This window comes from Sinocyclocheilus rhinocerous, unplaced genomic scaffold (assembly GCF_001515625.1).
Source record: "Sinocyclocheilus rhinocerous isolate Xijiao unplaced genomic scaffold, SAMN03320098_v1.1 scaffold460, whole genome shotgun sequence".
Lineage (NCBI taxonomy): Eukaryota > Metazoa > Chordata > Actinopteri > Cypriniformes > Cyprinidae > Sinocyclocheilus > Sinocyclocheilus rhinocerous.
This window is the reverse complement of record NW_015667268.1, coordinates 45,198-56,575: the sequence shown is the minus strand read 5'-3', so window position 1 is coordinate 56,575 and position 11,378 is coordinate 45,198. Positions and strand designations below refer to the sequence as shown.

The 11,378-nt window shown below is 36.3% G+C and overlaps 2 protein-coding genes across 3 annotated transcripts in view; one reads left to right on the top strand and one right to left on the bottom strand.

Moving 5' to 3' along the window:
* LOC107733426 (protocadherin-12-like) overlaps window positions 1-8,388 on the top strand; it is a 13,439-nt gene extending 5,051 nt beyond the window's left edge. For both annotated transcript variants that reach the window (XM_016545032.1, XM_016545031.1), the window contains exons 3-4: window positions 829-962; window positions 7,709-8,388. In XM_016545032.1, coding sequence (XP_016400518.1) covers window positions 829-962; window positions 7,709-8,118 — 544 coding nt within the window. In that variant the 3' untranslated portion in view covers window positions 8,119-8,388. The remainder of the gene's footprint in view (window positions 1-828; window positions 963-7,708) is intronic.
* A 1,522-nt stretch (window positions 8,389-9,910) lies between these two features.
* LOC107733427 (pre-mRNA-processing factor 19) overlaps window positions 9,911-11,378 on the bottom strand; it is a 20,931-nt gene continuing 19,463 nt past the window's right edge. The window contains exons 14-16 of the mRNA XM_016545033.1: window positions 10,763-10,845; window positions 10,547-10,652; window positions 9,911-10,380 (exon numbers count right to left, since the gene is read on the bottom strand). Coding sequence (XP_016400519.1) covers window positions 10,283-10,380; window positions 10,547-10,652; window positions 10,763-10,845 — 287 coding nt within the window. The 3' untranslated portion in view covers window positions 9,911-10,282. The remainder of the gene's footprint in view (window positions 10,381-10,546; window positions 10,653-10,762; window positions 10,846-11,378) is intronic.

Below are 11,378 nucleotides of genomic sequence, written 5' to 3'. Positions count from 1 at the left end.
AAAAAAAAAAAAAAAAAAAAAGTAAAACGGAAGTATCCGTCAGTCAGTGAGTACAAGATGAGGCGTATCATAGCTGTGATCAGCCCTGTCTGTCTCACTGAAGACAGATTGGTATCAGGCAGAATGCAGTACTGTTTCTATAAATGTAACTTAGGTTGATTAGAATCAAAACGAGAACGCATAGACTGTGACTCATCTGTGCAAGACAGGGCTTGTTTAAAATAAAGACACAGCGTAGTCAAAACTGCAGTCACACTTCCTTCAGTTGTGTGTTCAGATTTAGTGTTGAGATCATTTTAGCTCAGTGTAAAATCCCAGTTTTGAGAACATTGTTAAACTGATATTAAAGATAATCACAAATGTATTTCCCCTGATATTGCCTTACAAAAAGGTATTGTGCCAGCACTATGGTACAGTGATGGTGCTAGTACCTTGGTACTTCATTATAGCATGGTATTGAATATCATATTCATGGTATTTACATGCTACTACACTTTGAATACCACAGTATTCCGTTATGGTTTTGTCTAAATCATATCATCCTTGTAACATAAAAAAAAAAATCTTTCTTCAATGGTAGTTAAAGTGTTTAAAAATGAATAATTTTAATTGAATTAATTCTATTTAACACGGTTTGATTTTTTTAAATGCTCCACAACATTTGCCCTATGTACAATTCATTTGTCAATATGCTTCAGTTTAGTTGCATTAAATTGCATTATATTTTACTTATTTACTTACAACTTATTTTATCATTCAGAGCTCTGTGATGTTGGCACATGTTCTAAAATGTTCTCACTGCTTTACTATTTTCATTGTGCACTGTAGGTCAGGGGCTCAGGATGCTGATTGGCTGAGCACTAAAGACAGTGGTCATGGTGAGAGTGAAATGGGTGACATGGACTGGGACTCACCTGTGGACCCCTTATATGAAGAAGGCCTCAACAATCTGCTTACTTCTGGTAAATGTCCATACTTTTAAAAGCAACTATTATTTTGATTTGAGTCCATTGTTATGTTTCACTGCTGGATAGTTCACCGAAAAATTTATTTAATTAATTTACGCCATCATTTACTCACCCTCTTGTCATTACTAACCCAAAAGACTTTAGTTCATCTTTGACAAACAAGGGAAGATATTTTTAATATTTTCTCATATTTTTTGTCCATCCTTTGAAAGTCCATGCAAGCAAAACTTTCATACATCAAAAACTTCCTTAAGATATTGCAAAAGTCATTTGTGTGAATCCAGCTGTTCCGAAGAGACACAATCACTTTATATGATAAACAGATTCAATTTAGGCTTTTATTCATATGCAATACTGATATATTAATATGACATCTCAAACAAGTTAGTCTGAGTTTCTGATTACTATATTTGATGACCTCTACGTTTGTGCATTGATCAATGTTTATATATGAGTAAAAGTCTAAATTAAATGAAATAAGTGTGAGGAAATGATGACTGACTTTTATTTTTTGGGGTGAACTATTAATTTACGTCATGCCACACAAGCAAAAGTGCTGTTGTTCTGAATATCAAGTATGCAACAAGTGACACAAACAGTGAATCTAAATTTAACTAAACTAAATATCAATAAGTGGAGGACTTTGAATGAAATTAGAGGACCTGAACTAACTGTGTAATCTAAGTGAAGTAAGGTGATGTGAAATGGTTTCCTGATACTGAGTACAGTACAGGATTTACTATTTTTGTAGGTGATTTCCAGATATCTCACATTTATCCTGTTGACCACTTTTTTTCCATATACAGCCTGGCAAGTCAACAAATAAGGCAGAAAAAAACATAATTATTTATATTTAGTTTTCATTTTTAAATTGACATTGTAATTCATTTTCCGAACACTGCAATCATACTCTGGAAACATTTATGTTTAAAGTCTGTTGATCTGGACATACTAATATGCATTCAGATTTTTGCTGCTGTGTTTCCTTTGTCTATGTATAGAGTAAATGTTTGTGTGCATTTCCTTCCATCTATTGTTTTGAGATTTAGCACGCTCTAAATTAACAGGGACCTTTTTTGTTCTCTTGAATCAAAGGTCTAGTTTGTTTTGTTTTATCTCTCTGATGTCTGAGCAGTTTTAACTCAATCTTTATATCACGGTTACACAGTGAATCATCTTACTGAGATATTCCACTCTAGTTCCAAAAGAAAGAATCAATTTTAAGTTAAAGCTCCTGTGCACTTCAGTGTGTGGATCTGCTGCCTATGTTGAGTGTTCCACTTAAAAGGTTCCATTACAGTTAGAAACTACAGTGATACCAACCTTATTTTTATTAGTTTCGAGACTGATACTCACAGTGCAGGGTAGTAACTGATTTCATGTAATCTGGATTATGTAATCAGATTCCAAAAATGTGGTACTTGTAAGGTAAAGTAAGCTTTATTGTCCCACATGTGGGGAAATTTGTCTTGGGCCCATCACCCATGCTGCAGTCAGCTCACAATTAACACACAATTATCAACAAATACAGACAATAATAATAAAAAAAAAAATTACAGCAAATTACAGCTCCATACTGTCACTGTTTAACAACTTTATAGACACAGGAATGAATGAGTTTTTAAATCTATTCAATCTACAATGAGTAACTCTAAACCGCCTCCCAGAGGGCAACAACTCATACTCTGTATGAATAATCTACAATGATGTCTGTTCTTTAACACCAATAATTTCCCAGGCAGTGTGAATCATCCGGAACAGTTAAGTTCTCAGCTGCACAGACAGATGACCAGACCAGACTGTGATGCTGTACCTGATTAAACTCTCAGGGACTGCCTGATAGAAAATTATCATGAACTTTTGATCAACACCATGAATTCTCAGACGACGTAAAAAATGCAACCGTTGTTGTAACCTACTACAAAGATTATCTACATGGATGTTCCATGTCAGTGAATTATCAAAAAAGACACCAAGATATTTATATGATGGGACCTGTATGATGGTTTGATTGTGGCCTGTGATCACCAACTCCTCTAGGGTCAAACTCCATCTCCTTTGTCTTATTGACATTCAGAGCTAGGTGGTTGTCCTCACGCCAATTCACAAACCTTCCAATCTCTGAAAAATATTCAGACAAGTCCCCGTTCTTTTTCAATAAACCTAAGATTACCGTATCATCTGAGAATTTAATGATGTAATAATTAGAGTAACACCTTCTACACTCAAAAAACAACAACAAAACCGGTGAACTGACACAGCCCTGAGGGGCACCTGTGCTCAAAACTGTAGATTCAGATAGTGTTCCATTAACACTAACCTGCTGCCTGCGATTGGTTAAAAAAGAATAGTACCATTTTGTAATAAAAGGGTGAACTTTAAAATCATTCAACCTCGCAATTAAAAGATGTGGCTGCAGCACATTAAAAGCTGAACTAAAATCTACAAATAAAAGACATGCATACGAGCTAGGATCCTCTAGATGCCTATTTATAAAATGTGTCATGGCTATAACAGCATCATCTGTACTTCTATTGCTCCTATATGCAAATTGAAATGGGTCTGAAAGACAGCTAACCTCTGTTTTTACAAAGTTAATCATAATTTTCTCAAAACACTTCATTACTACTGAAGTAAGTGCCACTGGGCGATAATCATTAGATTGTATTATGTTTTAATATGCTCATAATCAGATTACAGTTACTCTTTTATGGATCACATGATTACAGATTTTTCACATAACGGCAGTAAATTATTCATAATTTCTTAATTCTCCCTAATTTTTCTTTTTTCTCTTTGAACTTTTGAAATTCTACTGTGTCATATTGTTTAGATTTGAATATTCACAATATGTAGAATGTAAATGTCATGTGAATTAATTTGTGATCCATGCTTCTGAATTTGCGGACAAAAGCACCTCTCAAACAGTTATATCATGTATGAAACAAATAATTACGCAAGTTACTAAACACTGCCGATGTGTAACCGACGAAAATTATTTAAAACCTGGAAGTTTTTTTTTTTCTTTATGTGATGCAGGGATTCCCAAACTTTTTTTTTGTCAGTCAAACGTTTTTGACCTCAAATGTATACTTGAAGTCCCCCTGAGATTTAAAGTTAATATTTCAATCATTTAATGACACGTTTGCTTGTTCACAGTTCTCTTATGTTGGTTAATGGTCACATTGGCATGTAGGTAAACAATTAAATTATTTCAAATTAGGTCATAAGTAATCTAAAAGTAATCCAAAAGTAGTCAGAATACATTACCTAAAATGAGTAATCTAAGTAATCTACCCAGCACTGGATAATGATTATTTCTTAAATGGCTATGTATGTTTCTTTTTTGCCACTCTCTGTTTAACGTGGAAGTGTCTCTGTGCATATTCGACTTTGCTTGGCTGCACACTTGCTTCTCACAGTCATGTTCAGCTAAATATGTCAGGGGTGTTTTAGCATAAGCATCAACAAAAGTACTGAAAACATTTCAAAGTGATGCAAAAACACGTTTTGTATTAATATAATTTTAATATCAGTATTTTTAAAGGAATTGATACCAAATATGCAGCTTGTGAATACTGCTATATCAATACTGCAGTATAGATGTGCCCTATTAGGAACATTAGAAGTCAATAAGGCATCTCACCAGGTCTTGGAACAGAGTATTAATCCAGAAATTCATCTGGTTGTGGTGTTTTTCAGGCTAAAGAAGAAAACATGCATGTTCTTAAACATGCAAGTACATATTCCTTCTCTTCTTCCTGAGTCATCTAAGTTTTAACCACTTACTTACACCTCTGAACGATGGTAACCCTTTTAGCAGATTCACATCTGCTCACACGAATATTCACATGTCCTTGGGCTCCTCACGTCATGCCGTAACTCTTATTGTTAACACTTCAACACAATGCAGGCGATGTGTATGTGTTATGCATACCCTAAGGACAGAGAAGATGAGAGTGTGTGAAATGTGTTTGCGTGTGTGTGTGTGCAAGTATAAGATATTGTTCTGTCTCTACACTCTTCCTTTGAAGGCCACACTGCCCTCAGGCTGCTGTTTCTCAACCGCATTCTTCTCACACTGTTTTTCAAGGGCCGTAGGTGACACATGCACTTCGTTGTATTATGTGTGATTTAAATGAATAACAATAGTTTACATTCTTTACATTAGTTAGGTGCTTGATTACTAATGGCGCTTGTTAAGGCAAGCATCACTATTACTATTGCTTGTGTTTATGGTTAGGGGTGTGTAAATCATCTTGCACCATCTGTGTTGCTGACATGAATGATACATTAAAGGTGCGCTATCACTCTTCTAAGCAGTCAGGCTTACTAGAAAAAGGTGATACTTTGTCAGGCAATAAACTCTCTTAGAGTTACGGCCCATTCACACCAAAGACGAAACTATAATGAGAGAGCGATAACTTTCTAATTCTAAGTCCACACCACAGCTTTAACAATAAAGGCACACAGAAACAATATTGTTGGAATCACTTTCTGAACAATTTATTCCAGCTGACGAACTATAAAAACTAGGAGAGCCAATCAGAATCCACATGACTTTAGCATTTAATGCGGCAGATGACAAAACTGCAGAACATGCTTGTAATAAACAGAACGCTATCGTTCGTTGGTGTGAATGCTCATATAGTCATCGTTTTAGTTATCGTTCTTGGTGTGAACAGGCTTTTAAGGTGTGGTCACATTAGCAAAATGTCACAGATAAAAGAGATTCATCTATTGTCAATAGTGTAGGGATGAATGAAGCAGTGCTGCTCAAACAGAAGTCACTTTCAAACCTAAATTGTGAAAACGGGAAGGGGAAATCTTTCACCCTCATGCAATATTCCTGAAAATCTCTCTACACTCTTAAAAATAGTCAAGTCAAGTCACCTTTATTTATATAGCGCTTTTAACAATACAGATTGTGTCAAAGCAACTGAACAGCATTAATTAGGAAAATAGTGTGTCAATAATGCATAATGACAATAGTAAACACTTTGTGGCGAAATAAGGTTCTTCAGATTACAAAAAGGTAAGAAAGAGATGGTTCTTAGAAGAACCATTTTTGGTTCCACAAAGAACCATTCAGTCAAAGGATCTTTAATGGCATCGCTTGAAGAACCTTTTGAAGCACCTTTATTTTTAAGAGTGTAAACACCTAAGCAAATGCATATGAATGCCCTATCAACTATTATAGACAGTGTAGTTTTCTGAGTTTGAACTCATCTGACTGACTGCTTGTTTGAGAAGTGTGGCATGCATACCAGCAGTAACACTGGATGAATGTTACACACATGTCACTGTAGTGTGTGTAAGTCTGCCGGTGGTTGTTTGGATGTGGCTGGATTCTTTATGGCATTTTTACCATAAAATGTCTGTGGGTTAATGGGTTTAACTGCTTTAGAGGAATTACAGATGCCACCATTTCCTCCATCATTAATTATGAGATGCTGTAAGAAGGAGATTTGTGGAATAAAAGTAAGAAAGATATAGTGAGAAGTATGGGCCATATAATTATTAACGAATACTAATGCAAAGGGGTGAATTCAGAGATAGGCCGGATTTGAAAGGGCTGTGGAGAGAGGAAGTCATGAAAACGAGGTTTGGAGGTTCTGACTGAGCTCTCTGATGTTGGCCAGTGTGGGTTCGTTTGATCAGCGCTCGCTGGATTCCAGATCTTTACTCACACACTCTCTCCAAAAGCTCCTGTGTATGCTGAGCCCTTTTGTTTCTCCTCCATCTTTAATTAAGGCCCTGGAATCTCTGATCCACAGACAAGAAAAAACACTCACGAAAGGTTATAAAGCTGTGTCAGATTTGTGGAGGTTGTCTGCATGCCTCGCTATGTCCGTGTGTCTGTTTCAGAGCTCCAGGGTCCATCATCTTCTGGTTTTCTCCTCGCTCGTTCAAAAACAAATATTTCTGCTATAGCCACTCCAGCTAACCAGCTAAGACTGAGCTTGTGTTATGTGAAGCTGGTCAGTGAAGTAGCCTGCAATGATACACTAGATGACCAAAAATGCATGGCAGAGTAAAAACAATGCTAAATGCAAATAATAAAATGCAACCAATCATTTAAAGATGTGCAATTTGGAGCTATATTTATTTTTATTATTTATCATATTTACCGTTTTCTACTATAACGAGCTGTTTGTTCAATGAAAAGGTTCTTCATGGAAACATAGATGCCTTTACAAAGAGGCTGCTTCACACACAAACTCAGACAATATGTGAAAAAGAGTCAAGTTATAACAGAATTGAAGCGTATTCACTTAACCAAGTATTTCTGGAATTTTTCTGGCTTGATGAAGGTAATTTCCTTGTTTGTTGTTGCACCGTATCACTTCCTTTGCCCTAAAAAAACATGGCAAACTGTGTGATTTTAAGACATGCTGTGTTACTGGCAATACTCATCTGTGTTCAAACTCAGCAGATGTGCATGAAATGACAGGCGAAGGAAATGCGTGTTTACTGAATTAAAGATGAATGCACACCTCCTCTCGGTATTTCCTGTCATCCTGTTTTTCATCTACACAAACTCAAACAAGTAAACAAGATTCAGACAGGTTTTGTAGCCTTTTTTTCAGATGTTTGTAAATATTTTATTATATTTATGGCCAGAATATATACGTATGTATAATTTATTATTACTACTTTTGTAATAAATGCTTGTTTACATATTTTACATACATATTTTTAAATTCAATTTTATATATTCTATTCCTCTTTTTGTGTAGATGATGTGTTCTCGGACATTCCCGATCCAGCATGGATGGCTCGTCTTTCTCTTCCTCTGACAACCGACTACCATGAAAACCTGTTTATCCCGGATGGGCCACCCTCCCCTGATGCCCACTGTCCCATGGCTGGTCTTGATGATTCCACTTCCTTCTCTACGTTTGGTAAAACCCCAGAGAAGGCCCCGCTGGGTGGCAGAGCTCTGATTTCAGAAGTGAGCTCCCTGTTTGAGATGCTGTTGACACAGAAAGCCGATGCCCAGTCGTGTCCACCTGCTGACATGCTCTACAGACTATCAGCAGCTTATAGACGTTCACTCGGCTTAGACACACCTGCAAACGGAGGTGCTGCTCACACACGCCAACAAGGGCAAACCCCCATAATGCAATATGCCAACCCTATGCCATAACAGCAAAGAATGTTTCGTTTCTGGTGCCAAATCATTTTAGGTTCCAAACGAGCCTCAGGAACACTTAGAATGACAAAACATCGTTTTTTTTTTGGTCTGGCTGGAACAGACTATGCCCATAAAAACACAAACTTTTATATTTTTTAGAAGACAAAACTTCATATCGGTAGTGCATTACATTTTTTTTTTTTGACATATCCTTTTGCAAGAACTAATTGAGCTCTGTGAACTGGTGCAGTTCATGCAGTGCGTAGCAGAAATGAGTCTGTCTCCTCTTTAGGAAGTAGCTGTTTATATCCTCTGAAGCCCAAACAAGTCTTTTCTCTCAGAAGGAACCCAGTAAATCTTCTGCTAGTCTTCCTCAAGCTGCAGGATTTCCTCTGCAGGTCTGACAGCGCCCACTGATGGCTAGTTTGGTTATTTTTTATGCCGGTTCTCTAATGTAAATATGAATTTGTATAGTTACAGGGCATGTAATAATCAGATCATTTAGAAGCCTAACACTGTATATGCAAGACTTGGTCATCGTTTGTAAGAACTGCAAAGCACTGATGACAAAATTCAGTTATGATCTGAATGTAATGGTTTTTCTTTGAATGTTATAAGTTATTGATATCAAAGCAAAGATGTATATATTTTTTCAATGTCATTTGGTATGTGTAGTGCTGTTTTTGTATTCATAATTGACATCACGTTTTCTTTTTGTAAACTATATACCTGAAATAAATAATTTTAAAAAGCGTACTGTACTGTATTTATTTTGAAGGTTACAATGAAAACGTATTTTAACCCTAAAAACCCCATGAATAAAATTTTTAAAAAAAAAATCAATATAAGAATACAGGAAAAGCACTGTCAGGCAGCTGGTCTCATTATCAGCACGGTTATGATTCTCTGAGAATATTACAGCATAATTGTGTGACAGAATAAACTAATTTGTTGAACTGGAACAATTTATTGAACAAGGGTATGAATAGTATGATATAGAGCTCACACTCAAGGAGAAAAAAACACCTTAATTTTAATCAGAGTCCCAAACTGAGGAAAAATATGCAATTCGGTGCAGATATTGCATTTATCTGACAAAAAAAAAAGAAAAGAAAATTTTGATAGCTTTACATGCAAATCATTGCCTTTTTTAAAATAACAGTATAAAAAAGGCTACTGACATAAAATGCGTATAAATATCAGTCACTCTGTATCTCCCAGTAATTTCTATCTTTATATATATATTTCTATTATAATCATAGTAAAGTCATAAAGGGTATCAATCAGAAGTAAAAGGCTATCAATCAGACAACGGAAGGCATGTAGTAGAATGTGTGCAATAAGTTTTTCAGCAAAGTTTATAATTTAGAAACTCCTATATATATATGTATATATTACACAACAGTACTCCAAAAAGTTGATAAAGTAACACTCCAAAGTTTTTTCTTCTGCTAAAGTAGATAAAAGTATTAATGGCTCATCTTGGCCATATATATATATATATATATAGAAGCTGCATTCAAAAATCTGAGGGATCATGTTTGAACAGGCTTTAGGCTGGTAGTACTCAAAGCCAGTAGCGTTTAATAAAAGGTTCCAAGTAAGCAGACGGACGATGATGGACTCCCCTGCACAGTCTTAGCTTCTTCCAAAATTTCATCATCCTAACACCTCATGAAACTCTTCCTGGCAAAGGCTGTTATTGTCCAGCTCACAGGATTATAAAAACAGACATCCTGAATAGAACACAAACTCCTGATCACTTCTTGCAAGTGCACATTCAGTGAATACATAAAACAATAACTAAAAATCATTTAAACTTTATTGGAATCTATTTCACATTTGTTGTTATTGTCCACAAAAGGATAAAAAAGAAGTCATGGGACACTAACAAAGCTCGCCAGCCTACAATCAAAGCTTAAAAAGTAGAAGAGCTCAAATCAACCCGAATCTGCCAAAATCTGTCTTAAAGCAATAACTTTAACAAAAGAGAAGTTACCGATTTCAAAGTCTGGTATACTGTATGTATCGGAGGAATTCATCACTACAATGATGTACGAGACAGTGAATGAATATCTATGCATACACATGCACAATTTATTACTGACAGACATATTTGCTGTGGGAAAATGATTGCATCCCATTTTAAATCTCTCCTGAAGGTTCTCCATTTCTATTACAGACTGTAGAATTTGAGACTTCGGTCCATGCCAGTGGACGCCAGGAACTGAGCATGTTCGCCGAAAGCCACACCGGTAACCAGACCAGAGTGATCTACAAGAGAAAGGAAGAGAGATTAAAACATAAGAATGCCAAAAGTCAGTTTGATAGCTCAGAACAAAACATTCTAGACAAATAAGACAGCAAACCTCACACAGCTTAAAAGTACACACAGAATGGCATTTCATGTATAATATTACTAATCAAAACACATTCTCACCAGAGAAGTTGAGGACCTCAGACCACTGTTTGCAGATATAAACTCTTATGTCTGATCCACCAACAGCCAGATATGTTCCACTCTGGTCGAAGACCAAAGACTTCACCTACAGGAGGAAGGCAGAAATATTAGCCATGCTTTCTGTAAAAGCAGTAAAACGGTGTCACACGGATGAAGAACACATGGCAGTCATATCTGTGGCCTAGGCAAGAAGACCTCATAATTGTTGTCCAAAGTGATTGTCTTGAAGTTCTTCAGCTTCCTCAAATCCCACAGCTTGAGTGAACTGTCCTGAGCACCTACAGGTCAAACAAAAAAGGTAGAAACAGAGTTTAAAAGACAATTAACATTCAGTAATGTTGATTTAACCGTACTAACACTATTGGATGAGAACGAAATTTGAACTGAATTGAGCTGAGTATCGACACTAATGCCTTCTGTAGAGCTGCTTTAGAGCTGAAATTAGAGTAGTTTTATAATTAATTCTGCAACATTAACAGTTATTTTTAGGGTTGGGTACCGAAACCCGGTACCAATATGGCACCGGTACCCATGTAACCGGTATGTACTAGAACCGAATCAGATTTCTGTGCCATGCCTGAGCTATCGATTGAAATATTTGTCCTCTGGTTCTCCGAAACGGACGTAAGAAGCATCATCACCAGCACCGCATGTGAAAAATTATTTCCCGACTGAGAAAATGCACGTGAACGCAAGTCGGAAAGCTCTAATAATACAAATCCAACACATCTTAGTAGTAACGAGAGTGTCCATGTTGTTTTCACATTCCGACTTAAAAGCACAACTCGGGAAATGAGAGCATCCAAGGAGC